The following is a 20,594-nucleotide window of genomic DNA, read 5'->3' on the forward strand; positions in this document are numbered from 1 at the left end:
GAAGCAGTGCTGAACATATCACAAAGCAATACTTAAAATGTCATGTTTACTAAGACGTACAATAAGTCAAAACTAAGGGAACACTAAAAGATACTCTATAGCCAAATGGTACTTCACGCATTGAATAATGAATGCACTGTATCTTGCAGCAAGACATATATTGCACGGTAATTTTATCATTACACCCGCTGCATCATATAGCTATGGGCACTGAGGTAATCCATTCAGCATATAGCTGCACACTAGGGCTGGGCGATATATCAATATTATATCGATATCGTGATATGAGACTAGATATCGTCTTAGATTTTGGATATCGTAATATCGTGATATGGCATAAGTGTTGTCTTTTCCTGGTTTTAAAGGCTGCATTACAATAAAGTGATGTAATTTTCTGAACTTACCAGACTGTTCTAAAACAGGGAAGGAAACCCTGTTTTTGCATTTTATTTTGATCAAAGTCTTGTTTTAATGAAAGTGCTTGTGACATCTCACATGTGGCTTTGACTTACAACTGAACATTTAGCCCACTTCGTAGAAAATACTGAGATATATATCGTGTATCGCCATTCAGCCTAAAAATACCGAGATATGATTTTTGGTCCATATCGCCCAGCCCTACTGCACACATAGCTAAACCACTGAATACAGAATCTGATGTGAATATTTATCTGGTATGGAGAACTGAACTGCCTTCATGGCAGCCTTGGTGACCCTTCTTTGACTTGGGGTTCCTGTAACTAGTGTGTTCCTCATCACACTCCATTTTACATACAGTGTGGCACATGTTCAACACACTATAGGAATTAAGTATGTGTGTTTATTAAAAGTTGGCTGCCAAGGTCAGAGGTGTTTGCACAGTTCTGTCCTTGGGGGTGTTACAAAAATCAAACTGGTGAGGCATCCAGCGGCAGATGAATAATGCTCCAAACCTGCAAGCTATTCCACTGGAAGCGGTCTGTCTGGCACAGTAAGTTGAGAAACAACAAATAAAAAGATAATGTGCCAATTGCACAAAATTACTTAACATAATACATCCAACTGAAGAATTTACCAATAAGTAGGTGTTGTGCTTTTGTTAAATTACTCCTTCCCGTCTCACGCACAGCCCTCCTGGTCATCTGAGCCCTAATCATGCAGCAGTCATCATCGCGGGGAACTGTTTTCCCTCCCTAAATGTGAGGTACAACTGAAGTAAAAGGCTGTGTGTAGTTTATTTAGCTAAAAATAACCAAACAAAGACCATCTGGAGGTCTGGTATGCGGTTAGTTCTTGCCAATGAAAACATGTTTAAAATGATCAACATGAAAGACTTGCATAATTTCAGGAGGAATTACTTTCGAAAAAAATGTTATGATTGAACTATTAACTTCTGTACTCTGTGCTCTCTGTGTTGTGATGTGCCCTAGTGTTCTGTAAAACTATGTGATTTACTGAGTGGCCATTCCAGCTTTTTACTAGATTTCAGCCAGTGAAAATTGAGCCTGTCTTTTCCAGTGCTGTTGCTAAATTTACATTATGCAGAACAAATCGAACTTTAACCGCATGCGATTAAGTTCTGCTGCTAACATTAATGGCAAGTCAAAGGTCTTTTAAACGTGTTTAAATTATATGGTCGGCAAGTGGGGTCGACAAATGGTCAGTGTATGAGCAGTTACGAACGTGAGAGCGGCTCAGAATAGCTCCTGGACTGCTTCCACCGGCCCTCATGCATCAGGGGCTGAGCAATCAACCCTGACGCGCGGGTTTTCCATCACCAGTGCCAGCGTGGAGCTCCAGTTGACACAACACCAGCCCGGCACCCTGCTGTGACGCTAGCCTCTATCCTGTGTTTTCACTGTATGTTTTAGAAGGGGGTGGGGTGGGGGGGGTGCCGGCTCCCCCTGACGATGCAGTCGGGCAACCAGCTGGTTTCCATTAGCATACCTCTTCTAGGGAATGGGAGGACTGGCTCATGTGGGCAGACACATGAGCAAGATAAATGATGAGATCGGCCAAACAGACTAGACCCTCTCCCAGAGTGGAGCCAGATCACTTCTGATTATGGTGATTCTCCGGCTCTTCCCTGAGGCTCTGGACAAACACATATGATGATAAACCCAAAGAGTCAACGGCAGACCGTTATCAAGCCGGGCCATAATCTTTGTTCCCTTTACTTTTCCTCTATCATACATATCTAAGGTCCTTCGGCTCATAAACAGTGTGGTAAGGCTGTGGTCAACTGGATTTTGGGCTCTATGCCTTTACCTTGCTGTGTGGCTTGCCATTGTTAGTCTTTGGTAACCGTGAACCTCTCATCTCTGCTTTTTGCTGTTGAGCAGGTGGACTTCATGGCCACATAGATTGATAGGATAATAATCCACACAATGAACAGGGGAAAATATATCAATCAACAAACTATGGCTGCTTGGCTAGACTAAACAGCTACGGTGGCAGACATGCCACGCTCACTCCATACAAACCAGCCAATCCAAATTCAAATTTACGGACAACAGATGTAATGGTGTATGCTTGAAGTAGGCATCTGTATAGTACAACCGTTACTCATCTCATAACAACATTGCCAAAGTGTGATTACACCCAGTAACATTAGTGATTGAACTAACTACCAGAACTGCAAAATACAGCTCGTCTCTACAGTAATATGTAGTTCTGGTCTGATGGATGGCTGTCATAGTATTACTTAAAATGAAGTGTGTTTATCTCACAGCTAGAGAGATGCCACATATACAGTATGTGGCAGCTAGGGACCATGTCTAAGTGGTAATTCACTTGCCCACCCACAAACCTGAAGATGTTTGGTTAAAGTGTTGAAATGTCAGATTTACTTTAGGCAGAAACACTACTTACATGGCTTATCCTGCTGTTAATGTCAGGTGTAGTGAAACGTAGGCGAGCAGAAAATTAAATGTGAAATGTTAGATTTACAAACGAGTTAAGCTCGGCAAAATGATCCAGGTTTATTGAAGAGACTGGATAAACACATGCCAGGCTTCACGGCGGACGCCTCTATAACTATGATGTGTGTATTGTGACGAATGAAGGAGTTTATTGCTACAACTGTTCTGTGTGATATACACTTATCGCAGTCCGCACGGTCGAACGAGGAGAGGCAGGCGCGGTAATGACAGCCCCCCTCACTCCACAGCTCTGCCTCCCACGGAGAAAGTGCCTGGAGTGCACAGTTACGAATGCCAGTGAAATTTACAGGCCTAATGCGGGCCTCCGTATTAGAGGAGGTGAAACATGGACGGTGCCCTCAGGACGCGGACCCTCTGTGTGGCTGCACGGTTAAATGGCTGCCGAACACAATAGAGTGACTATGGGGCGACAAAGGAGACTCTGTTTCCTGTTTCTGTCAATTTCTGCAGGGACACACTTGAGGCTGGTAACACACACTCCCAGTGTAACGTGCTTTCACGAACCATCAAGCGCCTGACTGTTACCTTTGCCCTAACCCAGCAGGGTGACACAAATAGCTTTCCAGCAGATGCCTGTTGATCTGCTGCGAGGCAAACCAACAGTGTTCAGTTACGGCAGTCAACGCTCTTACAGCACTATAGCCTATATGATGACCCTTCCTCTCTTCGTCTTCAGTTTTGATTTTCCTTTTTTTTTTTTTTGGCTGTCCAAACTTATTAGCTAGAATAATATGGAAACTGCACTTTGGCTCTCCAACAAAAACACAAAAAAAACATCAACCACATAACCAAATAACTCATATCGCAGAACAACATGGCAGGGTGAGTGCACTCTAGGTCATGAGAAAGCAACCGAGAGATCAGCTGAGGACATGAGTACACAGCGGCACATGGACAACGCAACACACAAACACAAACACACACACACACACACACACACACACACACTACCGACTATTCGAACTTACCTTAACGTAGGCAGTGTAGCGCTGGCACTCCTCCTTGTTGATGTCCAGGCTGAGCTGGTGGCTCAGGAGGCTGATCTGAGCTCCGTTCTGAGAGAAGTAGACCCGGGAAGGCTGGCTCTTCTGTCTCTTATCCACGTCAGCTGTCAGGTTGTACAGCAGCTCTGAGGAGAGACAGAAGCGCCATTACACAAAAGATCAACTGACAGTGATGGCTCTTTGACCAGAGATTATCTTGAGAACCACTTGCAGAATGCAGGCTTTGGTTTCATGGTAATAAGCCACAAAAACATCAGAAAAAATAAATTATCTACTATCGCTGTCAAATAAATGTGAGTCAGAGGGGAAATTGTGACCTAAATTACTAAACAACAATCCTTTAATTCATGCTATATGAGGATGAACAAAGTTGTGTTGTTAATTTAAGTTGATTTAAGGTAATTTCACCATCTGCTGCTCCTATGACGCACGCTGACTCAGCATGAGCAATACATTTTCCTCATGATTGTATTGATATTACCAGAAAACCAAACCAAGCATGCATTCCAATTCCAACACCAAACTCAGGCCAAAGAATCATTTGAATCTCTCATAAAAACAACAGTACTGCACACAGCCCCAAGCCAAAAAAGAAGAAAAGAAAAAGATGAGGTATACAGTATAACTTTTTATGAGGTTAACTCTTTTGACGTGAAGTTATGCTGAAATAACTACTGAAAAACACTGTACTTATATACAAAGACAGCCTTTTTGTACAGACATTACAGCAGCTTAAGGTGAGCAGACCAGGATTTACAAACAAAGGAAATGAATTTTCCAACTGGCAGAAAAGTTCTAATATTGCTAACTGTGAAAGAAAACTTTGCAATAACAACACTCCCTTTGGTTCCACCCCTGGCCTGGGTGGTGGTTAGAAACAAACTACTTCAAATCTATTTTGAATTGAGAAATCATGAGCATGAAGTCAAACATTACGAATGTTTCAGAGTTTCCGAGAAATCCATATATGGGCCTCTGGCCATTTAAACTCCGTTCAGCTGTATGAATCAGCCTCAGTCTGTAGTAATTGCTTCAAGAGGGTGTCATACTGGTAAAACAGTGGGAGGGGTGGCAAACACACCCCAGTCAAACCAAAGCCTACTGTTTGCTGCGTCCAACAGAGGGAATACCATGACCTCACTCCAAGGGAGGCAAAGGAGGGTTTGATTCTGGGAGTCACCAAACATGAGGTGCTGCACTTTCCACGGTGTACGCCAGATAGCCAAACAGAGACGCTTTATTCCTGCTGGCCAGGTCTTACTCATTATGTAACGCCAGTCTGGTACTCCTGCTCCCCTGGGGGTGTGTGTATGGCCACACCCAAACACTGGAGCAGGACCACACCCACACGCTCAACACACACCGCACCCAAAGGCCAGATAGTAAGCATGGACCGAAGGGTAACCATCGGCCAAATACAATGACTGTTCTCCACTGGCCAAACGCTAACCATACTGACCATGCAGAGCAACTTGCTCAGTGTAATCCTATTTACAAGTTCCCGAGTTTGAATGACCATTAAAGGGGCAGAGAGTGAGATTTTTACTGCTCCAGAACACAAAATGACCATAATATAGTATCTGCGAGGGGTTGATAATGTTGATCAATACGCCAGGTGCTGAGATTTGTGGCTGTCAAAACTTCCGGCTCATACTTTCAGTTTTGGAACAAAAGCTTCCTGCCTGTTGCCATTTAAAGACACTCCATGTCTCCTCCCCCAATCTACTTGCATTTTCAGCTGCTTGATGGAGGACAGTGCAATGAGTGTCACCAGACATTTTGTCTCAAGCCAAAAAAAAACCAAAAACACTATTATTATTGCAGTATTTGCATCAGGATATATTACCTCTTCAGTATACATTTCTGATTGATCTCTACTCTAATTAGCTAGCTTACCTGTGACTTGTTTGTGTCAATTACAAGCCTCCATAATTCAAGGAGATGGAAGGGGTGAGAGGTGTTGGCCTGTCCCAGAAACCTATCAATGTTCAGTTCCTTCTGGCCATAGATAGAGGTCAATAGAAATCATAGATAACTTTTTCGATGTTTCCCTTAGTAGGAGCAGTCCTTACCTATCTGTCCGGGTAGCTGTCTTCCACGGAAGCGCATGCAGACAGTGACGTTGAAGCAGTTGAGGTTCTGTTGGCTCTCATGGCACTGAGGCACAGAGATGTTGATGGAGACGGGCAGGAAGATGGAGACGTCCACGGTAATGACAGGCCGGGACCTGCAGCCACATCAGCCAACACAGCAACACATTGTGGGCGAGACTGGACATTAAAATATCTCTCAAGTAGCAACAAGTAGTGCTTTGCCTTTCAAGAATACTGCAGTCTCACACAGAATAAGCCAGACGCAGCTACTCACCTCAACAGCACTACACTGTCTGCCATAAAAGCTCCAATAGTGACATCTGCAATGAAAACATAAGCATGACTGGTGTGGAAAGCCAAAAAGATATAGATATAGATAGATGTAGATATTAGAGCAGGATCTAGAACTAAAACTGTGTGTCTGACATTGCTCTTCACACTTGTGATGCCTAAACAATACACAGAGGTCTTTCACATTAGAGCCCCACTTGTTTCTTGTTAATGCTGACCAAGTCTGAGTGTCGACTGTGGAATTCAGTAAACAAGATGCCTCTGTATCACAAGTCTGTCTCTCTGCCATTGCAGGAGAAAGAGGGGAAAACTGGAAACCAACGTTTTAATTGTCTCCTGTTCCTATTTGATGTCTTCATTATATTTTCCAGATGTGCCTGTGCCTTGGTATGGAAATTAATTCAAGCCTTAATTCTGTGTGGTGAGACCATACCTGTGTACCCATTGCCATCCATGTCCACATTGCCGGAGATTGACTGGCCAAACATCTGCAGACCAGGGTTTATACTCCGTCCAGACAGCCTCTGTAACAGATGATATCATATGGAAAAACAGGCACTTTGTGGGGGATAGTTTTTTTGTTCTTCATGGATTAATGGTAAACTTACATAGTTAATTACATAGTTAATTAATGGTAAATTACACAGTGGGGGTAAAAAAAATATTATTATAATATTATATATTAATTATTTAATCAAAAAAATGAATTTTGATCAAAATTTTTCTAATGAAAAAATTGGTTAAATAAGCCTTTGGTTCATGGTTTTTGTTCCCATACGCCACTTGGTGAACGCTTTTATCCAAAGAGCCTCGAGGAACCATGGAGAGCATACATTAAACGTGGGAGGCCCATTTGGGAATCAGCATTAACTCTGGCAGATGCTCTACCCACTGAGAAACAGAGGACCACACAACTGAAAATGAAAAAGTGGTCTTTGTCTTTGATTAATACCACACTGTGTATTATTAATCAAAGGCAATCTGTCACTGCCCTACCAGGGAACACACAACAGCAACTTACTAGCAGCAGCTACTGAAACACACCACTGTCTGTGCCTTAATCTTGCAGAAACAGTGAGGTTATTGCTTCAAAAAGGGAGACTATTGCATTTTAGCGTAGAATATCTCAGTAGTGATGATGGACTACTGTATGTGGGAGTTTAAGGGCTAATTTTCAGCATGGAAATGCTTTGTACTTGCTAATGAAAACAAGCTCCTGCTAGCGCCTAATACAGAGTTATGTGGGTGGAAAATGTATTCCCATGGCTGCATTACCACCTGGGTCTTTACCGCACATTAGTCAGTGACTTCAACATCTGCTGCATCAACACACATGCAAAAAAGGCCATATTGTTGTTGAACAAAACTCTGCATGTGTTGGTGAAGCCATGCGGTATCTAATAAATTGGGAAATGAGAAAAGAAGAGGATCATATTTCTGTGATATTGTTTCATCTCACACAGAATTCAATCATCTCAATACATGAATTCTGTTTGAGTCTATATCCTATGCTGTGGTTGTTTTTGAATGACCTAAGAGTAAAGTATGGGTCCTTGTCATGTTGTGTCTGACACTAGGAAGTGTCTTTACCATGGAGTATTTGTTGATAATTCCTGTGGCGTCCCCATGGTAGATATACACTGCTCCTCCATAGTCGTCCTCCTCAGGAGCTCCTATGGCTACATCTAGCGAGACAAACAGATGACAAAACTGTTAAGTTTTCTGTAAAAAGTCTGCATAGCAATGAATGAGCACAGATATGACTGTGTGTCAGTAAAGATTTTCATTAACCCTCTGTTTACTTTAAGCTGGCCAGTGCCTGGGAAACACGTTGTTACAGTAAGTCTCTTAATAGACACTTAAGTGTTGTCAGCGGCCATAAAAGCTGGTGAAACCTCTGAGAGAGTGGAAACAAGACTATAAAGTGCCGGCAACAGGATTGAAACAAAGTCCCCTTATCCCATCTCCAGAGAAAGGCCATATATGCACTTTCCTTTTAGAAACCACAACACTTCCTTGCCATGTAGTGCGGCATACCAAAGCAGATGGCAGTGAGCAAAAAGGGGTCAATAGCACTCTTTTACTGAATATTACACTATAATCAACTAGCTAGATAGAGATAGCATTAATCAAGCCACTTTGAGTCAAACCGAATGTGTATTCTGATTCCTACAGTAGTTCTTTCAAATGAAATTGTAGCAGCTGTTGTAATGATGGATTAGTGTCAGTTATGGAGCTAGTCCGAATCTTTCTGCACTCCGTAAGGCCTGATGAGTTATAATTCCCAGTTGCCATCATTCTCCACACACATTGTGCCAGGCTGCAGGCCTTGGAGCATATCTAAGACAAAGATGAAGCCGGGGAACAGCTTCCAGCCTCGAGTGTGAGAGCTCACGCCAAGATGAGCCCTCAGAGCCAAGCCGGCGAGCGCCAGGAAAACAGAGTAAATGTATGTCTGGTTGTGTGGATAACTTGGTTTGTGTCTGGATAATTATGCACACACACGGGTGATAGAGGGCAATATTTTCTGAAGATCCCCCCCCTCGCCACAGGATAATCAAAATAAAATGTCTGTGAGAATGTTTGGGTTTTGCAGCACCTACCGAGCATCTCAACCAGCCAGCGTTTGCTTGTGGGCCGATGTTCAAGATAGTGAAGAACATAAACTGCATGACCTTATTACATTTCAGATGACAGAGGAAACAGCTTTGTTACTTGGCTACAGAACTATGTTACCCTAATGGCACTGAATATTATTACACAGCGGTTGCCAGTGCCAGGATTATCAGTTCACAGACCACTGGAGGGCTATTACAGGGCTTATAACAGAAAACACAAACCCTATCTGTGTTCTGACCTCTGACCAGTGGCTAGTAATCACCCTCAAGTGTTACAAAATGTTAACGTGCCCAGAGATAGTTGAGTGGTTACGTCTCTTGCCTATGGAAACACATGTGTGCCTGCACTTTCCTGGGATCCTGTGTTCACTCTCTTTTTTTTTTAGAAAAACCTGTTAAATCATTCAAACAGGCAGTTCATCATACATTATAAGGCATTATTACTTTGCACTGACCTTGATAACCGTCGTCATCAATGTCTCCAATTGCGGCGATGCATTCTCCAAAGTGTGCGTTGTAGGCATTGTCCCCATTCAAGAGCCCCGCCTCCTCCATCACACCCTGAAAACAGAACCAGGCAACATAACAGTTTAGACATTGGCTTGGCAAAAGAAAAATGAAACGTCCAATACCGCTACGCTGAGGAACATGTGAAATTACTCCAGTGTTTCTCTGATAAAATTCCTTGGCCTTCCTTATTTGGCTTTCACCCAAACAACTGAACAACCAAACAGTTACAACTTTCTTGCAATAACTCACAGATATAAAAGGTACAAACAGAAGCCCTAATCTTAGCTGGTTAAATAATCTCACTGCTGAATCAAATAATGTTCCAGTGTTTCGTTCTAATAACATGATAACAACTACGGTCTGAAACGAATCAAGCATGAACACAGCTGAAAGGTCAACATCGTATATAATAATAATAATAATGGTGCAGAAAACCACTTTCTGTATAGGTCACAGAGCGATTGGTCATACTGTACTACGGGACAATAAACCTGCAAGTTATGATATCATGTTCCCTCCGACCCCCTAGATCCCACTCACGTTGCCCTTGCTGAGGTACACAGACACCTGGCCCTCGTCCCGGAGCTGGCTGTGCATGGGTGCCCCCACCAGCAGGTCCGACAGGCCGTCCTGGTTCAGATCAACTGCACACAATGAGGAGCCAAAGTAAGAGCCCATCTGGAACCAAGCCGAGCCACAGAGCAATGGGTCAGATCACATCGCCAAAGAGGTCCACTTTCCCCGTCCCCTCCAGACACTTCTCCTCAGTTCATCCCATTCACAATCTGACTGGATTTATTGTCTCTTTCAAATCTATACTGATATTAAAGGAATATTTGGACAACTTAGGTCTAAGATCTACCCCGATTTTCTTTTATTTACTCTGAGCGGAAAGCATTAGCTACCTCCCTGGCTCTAGTTTCTGGCAAGAGCTCTTCTATTTCGAACCGCTGTTGCTCTCTAAACACTTAACGCAGACATAAACAGTGTGGTTCCTACACAAAGCGATTATGGGAGCGTGTCTGCTGTGCATCACAAGCATCAACTACATGATGTCAGAGAGAGAGTAGGTTAAATAAATGCTGTTGTATTCCCTCTAATAGAGATGATAGAAACACAAAAGCCTCAACTCAAAATATGTATAGAGATTAGAAACAGGGCTGAGACCTTCTGAATAACATAAGACCACGTCCAAGCTCATACCATTGTCCCTGAGGCTTGAAAACTCTTCACCAAAGACACACCATCAATTTTGAAAATGTAAACCTGAGCAAGAGAAAAGGAAAAAAAAAAGGAAATCAATGTAGCGAGCGAAATAGAGACCTTTGATTTCATATGTAGAAATAATACGAAGTGCCTACTTTTCCACTACCACTGTGTTGAGGTGCCCCTGCAGCAATGTCTATTACATTAGGAGAAGAGAAATGCCCAGCAGTCACAGCGTAGCCTAGAAACACAGACATGAACAGTTAGAGTTCCCTTGTGTGTTTGAAATCGTGATTTGAGCAAAAGCAACACAGTCGTCCTCGTTAACTGGCTCTCACCCAGGTAGCTGTATCTGTGGGAGTCCACTTCTTCTTTGTTGGGATTGTAGAAGATGCCAGAAGTCAGGTTGTACACCTTGATTGTCCCGGTCCAGTAGTACGACCCTGGTGCCCCCATCACCACCAGCTCCTGAAAATGAAACCCCCCAAATTCAGATAATGACCTGTGAGCATGGCTCATAATACTATCTGCACTTCCATAGCCGGTTGAAGAAAAATAGAAGAAAAAACATGCTGCTGGGTGAAGTTCTGGTTAACCAATGGCCACAGACTGCTTTGTGCTATCTGGTCTAAACCACACCACCAGACAACATGCCAGCTGTAGCTGCCTCCTTTGATGTTATGAGGAATTCGGAGCCCAAGCAAAATTGATAGCTGTAAAATGTGTTGCTCACAGCTTTGTGTTGTCACGGCTCGCAGCAATTAAGAGGCCCAGAACATAACAATTAGGAAAATGGAGAAGTAGAATACAAACATGTTCAGCTCCATCGACTACAAAAAAAACAGAATATTGATCACCTGAGTCCTCATTTTAACCAAAGCAGAAACTAGGCAATCTCTCTCACAGCAGCTGATTGCAGCTGATAAGAGTAAGTGACTGCTGGCCGCTCCACATCCTCCACACAAACACACTAAACAACACAATGAGGACCTTATTGAGCACTCCCTGTGCTGTGGTGTCAAACATCTGCACACAAGGCATATGGACCATGGTTCAGACAGGGATAAGGTTTAACAGCTGGCCATCCTTTCTTTAAATTCCTTACATTCTCTGAGGAGAATTTGTCCAAAGGCTTTAACAGATCAACACTGACTTTCCCAGTGTGTGGAAAAAGTGTGTTTGATTCGTTTCTCTTTGGTTCATTATGAAATCCAGCTTTACTGGCCTGAGGTAGCATGCAATCAAATCAAAGCCTCCTCTTTCCCGAAGCCAAAAGCCTTTTTTATTTTTTAATCACAGGCTCCACATGACAGGCGATAGACCATCTTATGTAATGTACTTCCACTGCTTATGTTTAGTGTTATTTTAGTTTAGTTTAGTATTATTTTATCATGTTTGATGTGATAAATAAACAAAACTAAACACTCAGTCACTGTGTGTGGGGAGAGGCAGCGATGTGGTAGGTATTCTGTTCTGATAGATGGAGATAGATTCTACTGATTAGGTGTTAGATCCAAACCCTTCATCCAAACACTGCTCTAAGCCTTCAGAGTATGCTGAGTGTTCATAACGGCCCTGGGCAAGACATTAAAAGGCTCTTTGACACTGTATTTTAACACATCAGAGCATGTGTAGTAAAACGCTCAACAAGTTGGCATGCAGATCATGTGAGCTGACCGCATTTAACTATATAGACTGGAAAAGAAAAACCTCTTTTCATGTATGCATGTTTGTGAGTGTGCTCTTTAGTTTGTGGTGTGTGTGTGTGTGTGTGTGTGTGTGTGTGTGTGTGTGTGTGTGTGTGTGCGTGCGCGCATGTGCACTCCAACTTCTATATGGATCTCTGTGGAGATAAAATAAACTAAAAGTGCTTTAACTTAGCAAAAGACCTGCAAGGAAGTTTGAAAATGATGTTTAGCAGAAGTAAAATGAAGAGAAAAAGCATGGATGACATGACCACATTTTATAATTGGACTCTTCATTATTAAAGGCTAGGATCCTCGCCTAGTCAGACTCCTTCCACCTTAAGAGCACTCATGTGCCCCAAGGACACATTTTACATTAAGTTACTGTGCACTAAACTGTACTGTACTGTATGTCCTTAATTGAGCATAACAGTAATTTGAGACTTGAGAAGGGCCCTTATTGAACATGTTGCCCGTAAGGAAAATATTATATTACCGATGTATAGAAAACAAAATGTCTAAAACTGATCAAATACACATTTTTCAAATTCAAAGTTTTCCCATATGTACATTTTACCTGTCATGTATGAAATGTTAAATATATTTGACCTTCCTCTCACCACCTCTGCTCACTATTCTAACCACTATTGTTGATATAAAAAAGGTATTTTGCATCTGTGGGCGACACAATACGTGAAGAAAAAAAGATAGTGTGCCTGACGTGTATCTATGCTGCAGAGGGAAGGAAACTTTTATTTCCTTAAACACAGTATCTAGTGGAAAGAGACCAGAGGTCAAGTGAGGCCGCTGTAGACTTTCCTATCCGCCTATGGAAACAAGGGCTTAGGAGTTAGAAGTCTTTGCTGCTTTGGTACAAATACATACAGTATGTACATGTTAGGATTTTGACTTTACAGAACTGTAGACATCTTAAACAGCTTGGGGAATCTTACAAATAAGGGGGAAAATGCCATTTCCCCTATAACTTCATATGTAAAGTCTTGGGTCTTCAGAGGCAACTATCTTCAGGATCCCGGAGAAAGTCAATGAAAAGTAAGGAAACTATTACTTTGGGACTCAGGAAGGTGGGTGGGCTGCTGGTAGTGTTAATTTTAATCATACTTTAGACTGAGCAAATGCATAAAAAAACAAAATTTACTGATAAAATATTGTTTCTAACACAAAAACGTCAGCAAACAGCGGACTGGCTGATCTCTGGAAGCTGATGTTGAGGAACTGTGAGCAGCCAGACAACAAAACAGAGTCTGGACAAAGAGCAGACAACTAACAGTATGACTACACTAACAGAAACAGGGTATCACATGGATTAAAAAGATGAACATGCACTGTTACTGACCTCCGTAAAAACACCCGCTATCCCTGCTTGGCACGAGCCATGCTCTTCCCCATACTTCTGCTTATAGTCTGTAAGAAAAAACAAACCACAAATTATTTCACTGTGTGCCTGAGCCAGCATTTACTGGAGTTCTTCCTGCATTCCATATGGAGCTAGTCAAAGTAGCAGTCCCATCCAAGAGGAATCTGGGGGCAGAGAGCAGACTGAGAAAAAGGGTGCAACACCACATTCAACAAGAACTCTCACTTGGGGGGGGGACACACTGCTCTCATGTTACAAAAAATATTGAGCTTGGATCAGTGCAAAATGCACTGTACACACGGCCCCATGCAAAGGGCCTGGCCTCTCCAGAAATCATCGGCAACAAGAGGAACGGAAGGAAGTGAAATCCTGACCTGAGAGCACAATTAAGGTATAAAATGGCCTTTGCTAAATAGCTCTAAGTCACAAATCAAAACATACTTGCATGAGTCAGCTAAATATTTTACACAGTATATTATTTTTCAAGTGAAATTTGATTTTTAGTGTTGCAAAGGTCCGAATCAGGCCACCAAGGGTAGAGTGCAATATAAATTGACTTGATTTATTACAATCATAAATGACCAAATTGTACAGCAGGAAGCCATTTCTCCTACCTTGCATGCAAACCCATCTCTAACACAACCGACGTTTTGGAAAACCAGCCAACGTCTGTTTTTCAACAAAGCCTGCATCACAATTATACCTTTATGTAAATGTTTTTCTTTGCAAAGAGGTGCAGAGGGAATACAAATTCTACATCTCCATTGGCTGAATGCTCAATGTGTCGGATATTTAATCCTCAGCCTAACCAACTGTGTGGCCTTCAAAATCCAAGGTGCTGGGTCTTGCCAAAGTACTTGTGTTGGACTGAGAAAAAGAGAGAGCGCACTTCAAGCCTCTCCTGCTACTAGTCCTCAGTGCCAAAACACCAGTCAGAGGCCAGAGGCAGGGGAAGGGCTCCATAACTCATGGTGATGGCTGCGGAGATCATGTGCCATGACAAAGTCTATCCACTCCCCATCCACAGACGAGGGTACAAGCCCTCTCCCCCTAAATACAGTCTCAGCAATGTGTCCCGTCTCGTGTATGTGTTGCATTAAAGCTTGTTTGGCTTGAAGGAAAAAATTATGTTTGACCCGTGCTTGAACCACCATGGTGTCTATACTGTACCTTCATAACAAGGGATGAGCGGCTGCGTCCTTCCCTGGAGCGTTGGAGGGATGATGGAGCAATACCCATGGGGGAGGATATGCTGTGAATTGTAGTAGACGTTTTTCCAACGGTGAGCGCAAGCCTGCACCAGAAGCATGAGAAAAAAGAAAGTCAAACACATGCTCACTCTGTACACAAACACTTTATGCTGCAGTCTTTCCTCTAACATGCTGACTGTTTAAGCTCACACATGCAGTAGAGCAGACATGGGAGCCCCTCTCTCTCTCTGGGCTGGAGTCACTGTGTCTCTGTGGCTGTCAAATGAGCGTCAATGAGAGGGGAATTAAAGCCCATCCAATTCTGACCATAACAGCCTTGGTCTGTGGTGTGAATATCTCAGCTACAGCTTAACGTCCGTGTTTCCCAAACATGCATTTTATATGCAGCGAGAAGAGAGTCCTCATGGCATCTTCACATTAACGTTTCAGATCCTAAAAGTTCTCATTTCAAACCAGCTCCTGAAAGGCTTTACAGGCAACTAGACCAAAGTGCACAAGGTTTAACAGCCATTTGGGAGACATTAGGGGCTACAGTAAAAAAAAGTAAGTGGATCAAAAGACAGAGAACAAACAAACTCCTACTTTATTATGTTGCAGCTGAAACAGAGAGTACATTTCTTTGTCAAAAATCCGTTGAGTAACGCTCAAAACAATATTTTGCCGCCATGTTTTTCAAAACAAAACATTCCACAGATCGGTAAGCAAATAGGAAATCACAGAGTAGATTTCAGACTTTGCACAAATCGTGCCACATAAATGTGTAAATGTGGTAATAATTTAGTACCCCGGGGAGGGCGGTCAGGCTCCTGTGGCTCTGGGGACAGTTCTGGATGCTTTTCTACAGGCAAAGTTCAGCTCATTTCCCCTCGCACCGTAGAACTCCCCAGTCCCTGCACACAGCCAATCTAAATGAATATAAGAGCTCTGCAGATTGTGGGCACACACAGGGCGTCAGATGACTTTCTGGGAGCAAGATGCTGTGTTGAGAAATACTCGTGTTTCAAAGGACAGCTTGGCCGACAGCACCAGCAATACTAGCAAAAAGTCCCCCTGCTTGAGTATATATTACTCTCACTTGCGTCAATTATGATAATAGAAGCAGTTCCCTTGAAAAAAAAATCAATCAGCTGGCATGAATATAGCAAGAAAGGGCTTAGGCTTGCATGCAACTCAGACAAGCAGACAAGTTCTGTGAGGGAGGCTGTTATGGGTTTGTTTCTCTGACAGAAGCAGACCATGTATGGAGTTGTGCTGTTGTCATGTTCCTGTTCAGCAGGAGAGCTGATTGGTCGCGAACGAGGCCTTCAGTGAGAGCACAGATGAAATCACCACGGCTCACATCTGCCAAGCAGCCGTTTCCCTCCTCTCGCACAGAAACGTGAGTCCATTCAGATGAGATAAAAAACAAGCATCCGTGCTCCCCGGAGAGGCCCGCCAACACGTGGCTCCAGAAAGTCACTACCTTTCCCTTATCACAGGCCCGCAGGAGAGCCAAAACGTCTGGAACCGAACGCTTGTTGTTATACAATTCGACACTCAAAAATCATCCAAAACCGACAACTCCAAGAAGTCTTCAAATTTTGACTGACGAGTAAAGCCAAGAGTAATGGTTTGGAAATCGCGCCAATAGATTCCACCAAGATAAAAAAGAAAAACAGGACCAAAAGAGAGACTTATTCAAGATAAAATAGCTTTGATTGGCCGTACACTGATCTGGACCTCTTCAGACAGAGGAATTCTTGTGATTTTTCATAACTCCCTAAGGAGGAAGTCAATTAACAACAGGTATTCAAGCACATTCACACCTGCCAGGGGTGTTTACAGTACATCCGCGTGGCTGAGAAGGACTTCAAGAGTTCCCCAGCCCACCAGTCGCCTCCAGACTGTCCTGCGAGGCTGCTGGGTCTCCCTCTGGGGCCAGAGAGAAATCCTTCACTACCCGCCGCAGGAGACGGGGGTTAACGTTTAATGAAAAGGCCGCCCTTGGACGGGCCCACCGCAGAGAGGCTGAAGCCTAAGCAAACTTAGCCAGCTGCCCTATGATCTCTGTGCAAACACCCAGCCAAGCACCTCTGGGATTAGCACCACCAGGCAGTCTGCTGATTTCTCCAAATCTATCTCTCATTTTTTTATAAACAAGATCTACTTTTGACAAACCCGTTTCCACTGACTATTCCAGCACCAAAAACTAGGTACATGTTTCACAACATTATGTAACCGCACAACCATGTCCAAATCTTTCTTACTTCTGTTGTTACTGCAGCTTTGTGTATGCAAAAAATCATTCATATTCATTATTTTGAACTCCGTCTTGTTAGCCTCGGTAATTCAAAACATTCAGATTCACTAGAGCTTACGCATGTAACATTGGCCGCTCCTTGAAGACGGAGGATTGGAGAGAAAAGGCCTTGCTAGGGGAGGGTTTTGATGTTGGGACCAGCTGTGGTTTAACAATGCGGTTCATGGTAAGACATTTGTAACAATGATGGTGGTATAATCGAGTCTGTTTTTACGGGTGTTCATGGTTCGCATTAAAGAATTTGCTGAAGTGACTAGAGCGTTCTGTCCCTGAACTCACCAATATTTTGCCGTTGGCTCTGTCCTGGCGGGCCAGACTGACCCCCATCCACTCATCATCCCTGTCTCCCTGGCACGTCTTCCCACACGACTCTCTCGGCTTGTTTCCTGAAAGACAATGAGAGCAGTTTTCAGACGCTGAGTCATCAGGTCAGAGGATGTCTTGGAGCAGGTTACTTAAGCAACTTTTGGTATTCTTTATCTTCGCTGAATGCACAAGTGATGTTGACACAATTGACGGTTTGACACCCTGTACAGCATAAAAATCTACGAAATAGCACATCTGACTAATCTGCTGTATTTCACAACAACTGTGTGATTTGTGGTTAACCATACAGCTCAATTATGTTCAATACTGTAAACCACCTTTTCTCAGATAAGTTATCTAACCTGAATTGCTGTCATTTCTATCATGCAAGAACAGAGATTTCTGCTCACAAAGCAGTTTGCTATCAGGTTATATATCAAGATATAGTCTGTATCACAGGCATTCAAACTATGAGGGAAAGGCACAGTTTAGGAGAGAATGACTACATATAATATAGTAATTGTTGCTCATTTATTGGTGTGTATCTCATATTGCCTTGTAAGTCCTTTTAAACCCTTGTGAGGATCTGAAAGACACTTAATTGGGAAAAGAATAATAAAAAGTTACCAGAAAAACATAAATCCAGAAGAAGTCAAATAACAGAAATGTGCATAATTAGGAGAATAATGGAAATAAAACAGACAAAGATCTGTTGGCATAAGAGAATGAGCAGGGATCAGCACTGTGGCTCCTCTTCTTAGAGTCCGAATATCAAATTAAAAGCGCTTGACTTCAATAAGCTGTGCCCATCCACATTTTATTCTCTTTCTCCCTCAAGACAATTGATTCAGTATATTGGTATGCAGTTGGAAGTGCTGTTATTTCTATGACCATCTGTTCTAGGTTCTGCTGGGCCCACCAGAGTGCAGCTCCTCCGGCCCATGTGGTTCAGCGAGTGCAGCTCAGACAGAGGGGCTGCACGTCTGTCCTGATGCTCACTGTGATAATGTATGTTTTCTTGGTGACACATTGACTGAGCAGGGTGGTTAATATTAAAGCCATGTATACACCCCGGCTTTCTTGACCACAAGAACAGAGCTGGGGGGGGAAACTCTACAACTCAAGTTTTTGGCTCAAGCGCTTGGAAAATATTAGCAGAAGCATTAATCATATTTATCAAAATATTTCTGGACTTCTGCACACAGAATTTCCTTCTATTTTGCATGTCTGCCTCATAGCAGGTCCAATAATGAAAGAACAACTGTCACACTGTTAAGGCTAGTATAAGGCTGTATTATTCCGATAAAACAAAACAGATGCTTGGGGAGTTTATGCGGAGCCTGTACAAGAAAAGGCTGGAGGAAGGAACACTCCTGGCATTTTTTTGAACACAGGTCTTGTCAGTGGGACTGCATCAATGTGTGCAGTGAATGGTTCTGGCTGTTTCTGAGGAGTGGAGACTACCAGGGAAACTCTTCCAGGGTCCAGAGAATGAACTAAAGCCAGGGAATGAACTCCCATGTGAGATGAGTTCATTTCTGCAAGGTGTGTCTTGTGTGTGAGTACACTGTATAGACCTGAGGCTGTGTGTTACTGTGTCACTAAACTCTTGTACTGAGGCTACAGGTTGTGGTGACTGACCTCTTCCCAGGTCCATCTCTGTGCAGCGGCGTTCTGGGTTGCTGTGAACTCGACACTTGTACACAGCTCCAGGACTGCGCACAGAGCTACTGTAGGTAGAGTTTGCCCTCGGAGCCCCTACTAACACCCTGCAGACATTAACAGAAGGAAGACAATAGGACACAATATGATCGTCACTTGCCAGGCACCTCTGATTTTTAATCTGTATCACAGACCTAATGCCTGGCAAATGAAAAAGTAAATCTTATTTAATACTGATGGTCAAAATAACAGCAAAGTCTCTTCAGTGATAAACGGTTAGGTATGTGACAGCATGTGGGAACAAATAGGCTAGCTTAGCAGTAAAAAATGCCCGCAGCAAAGTGAACAAAGCATTACTCTAAGTTAATACAGATGAAAAGTGCTTTTTTTGCAAGCATTCTTTTCTTGCAGAATACTATGCATGCATATTGGGATGCAGCCTGTGCTCACAAACATGAATGGTCACAACACTTCAGAAACATTTGCAACAACAAAAGTTAAACTGCGTATAAACCAGAGTGGCAGTCACTTAAAAGTACAACTTCACAGCATCCTTGAGAGTGAATAACAGTATAAGTATCATCACAGTACAGTATGGGACTCACCAGCGTGTATTGTCATGATAATGCTCCAGCACGGAATAGCCAAAGAAACTAGAATCTGGTCCACGGAACACTAAAGGATGTTCTAAGTCAATGTTATAAGAATAAGCCATTGAAATAGAAAGATACACGTAAAAAACATTTTGTACTCCCGTTTTTCGTCTCAGAAGAGGAGCCATCCCTTTGCGCATCACGCGTAATAACGCCGTGAAAGTGTCCAAAAAAGAAAAATAAGGAGGATTTGTCAGCGCGTCAGTGGTCAAAGTTACAAAAACTGCCGTCCAACTAGTTTTTTAAGGTCAAGCACTGGCACACCATGTAGGCTGTGATGACATGGGTAAAGGCTTGAGGATAAAACTTAACGGTCCGGTAAATAACGGTGCGTCAGCTTCTCTCCATTCTGTGTCAATCTAAAAAGTTGTTGCTCGCAGGCTCCCTGTGCTGGAGATAAATGCGGTCAGATGCGTCAAGTCGGCCAGAGGTAGCCACAATAAGACCGGATGAAAGGGGATTTTATTTTTCAAAATAAAAGCACCACTGTTAGTCAAAAGGCTGCTGAAACGCATCTATGTAAAAAAAAAAAAAAAGGATTTTATTATGAAAGTTGTAACCGGAAGACAAATTGTTATTGTGGCTGACTTGACACTGGTAATGCGGTCATGGTGAGACGCGAATGGTTTTGAGGCGCAAGCATCACATTTCACCCGTGGGCTTTGGGGGCTCAATCTACCAAGATGAGGGCGCACTGCTGCCATCTAACGTTTCTCAGAGACGACCAGCAATGTTACAGCTTCATTTTCACAATCAA

The 20,594-nt window shown here is 42.9% G+C and overlaps 1 protein-coding gene across 2 annotated transcripts in view; it reads right to left on the reverse strand.

Moving 5' to 3' along the window:
- Positions 1 to 20,185, reverse strand: part of itga9 (integrin, alpha 9) — a 48,327-nt gene extending 28,142 nt beyond the window's left edge. Inside the window, exons 1-15 of one of the 2 annotated variants that reach the window (XM_071527401.1) lie at positions 19,790 to 20,185; positions 19,164 to 19,291; positions 17,496 to 17,602; positions 14,877 to 15,000; positions 13,686 to 13,753; positions 10,982 to 11,111; positions 10,799 to 10,884; positions 10,641 to 10,703; positions 9,978 to 10,115; positions 9,383 to 9,488; positions 7,900 to 7,994; positions 6,743 to 6,833; positions 6,293 to 6,338; positions 5,998 to 6,152; positions 3,890 to 4,050 (exon numbers count right to left, since the gene is read on the reverse strand). In XM_071527401.1, the coding sequence (XP_071383502.1) occupies positions 3,890 to 4,050; positions 5,998 to 6,152; positions 6,293 to 6,338; positions 6,743 to 6,833; positions 7,900 to 7,994; positions 9,383 to 9,488; positions 9,978 to 10,115; positions 10,641 to 10,703; positions 10,799 to 10,884; positions 10,982 to 11,111; positions 13,686 to 13,753; positions 14,877 to 15,000; positions 17,496 to 17,602; positions 19,164 to 19,291; positions 19,790 to 19,977 (1,686 nt within the window). In that variant the 5' untranslated portion in view covers positions 19,978 to 20,185. Of the gene's footprint in view, positions 1 to 3,889; positions 4,051 to 5,997; positions 6,153 to 6,292; positions 6,339 to 6,742; positions 6,834 to 7,899; positions 7,995 to 9,382; positions 9,489 to 9,977; positions 10,116 to 10,640; positions 10,704 to 10,798; positions 10,885 to 10,981; positions 11,112 to 13,685; positions 13,754 to 14,876; positions 15,001 to 17,495; positions 17,603 to 19,146; positions 19,292 to 19,789 lie in introns of both variants that reach the window. The other variant, XM_071527402.1, reaches the window with a different exon arrangement.
- Between the last annotated feature and the right edge of the window lie 409 nt (positions 20,186 to 20,594).

Source organism: Centroberyx affinis, unplaced genomic scaffold (genome assembly GCF_046629955.1).
Source record: "Centroberyx affinis isolate AG114_WGS23_722 - 3 ecotype Tasmania unplaced genomic scaffold, CSIRO-AGI_Caff_v1 ptg001528l_1, whole genome shotgun sequence".
NCBI classification, from domain to species: domain Eukaryota; kingdom Metazoa; phylum Chordata; class Actinopteri; order Beryciformes; family Berycidae; genus Centroberyx; species Centroberyx affinis.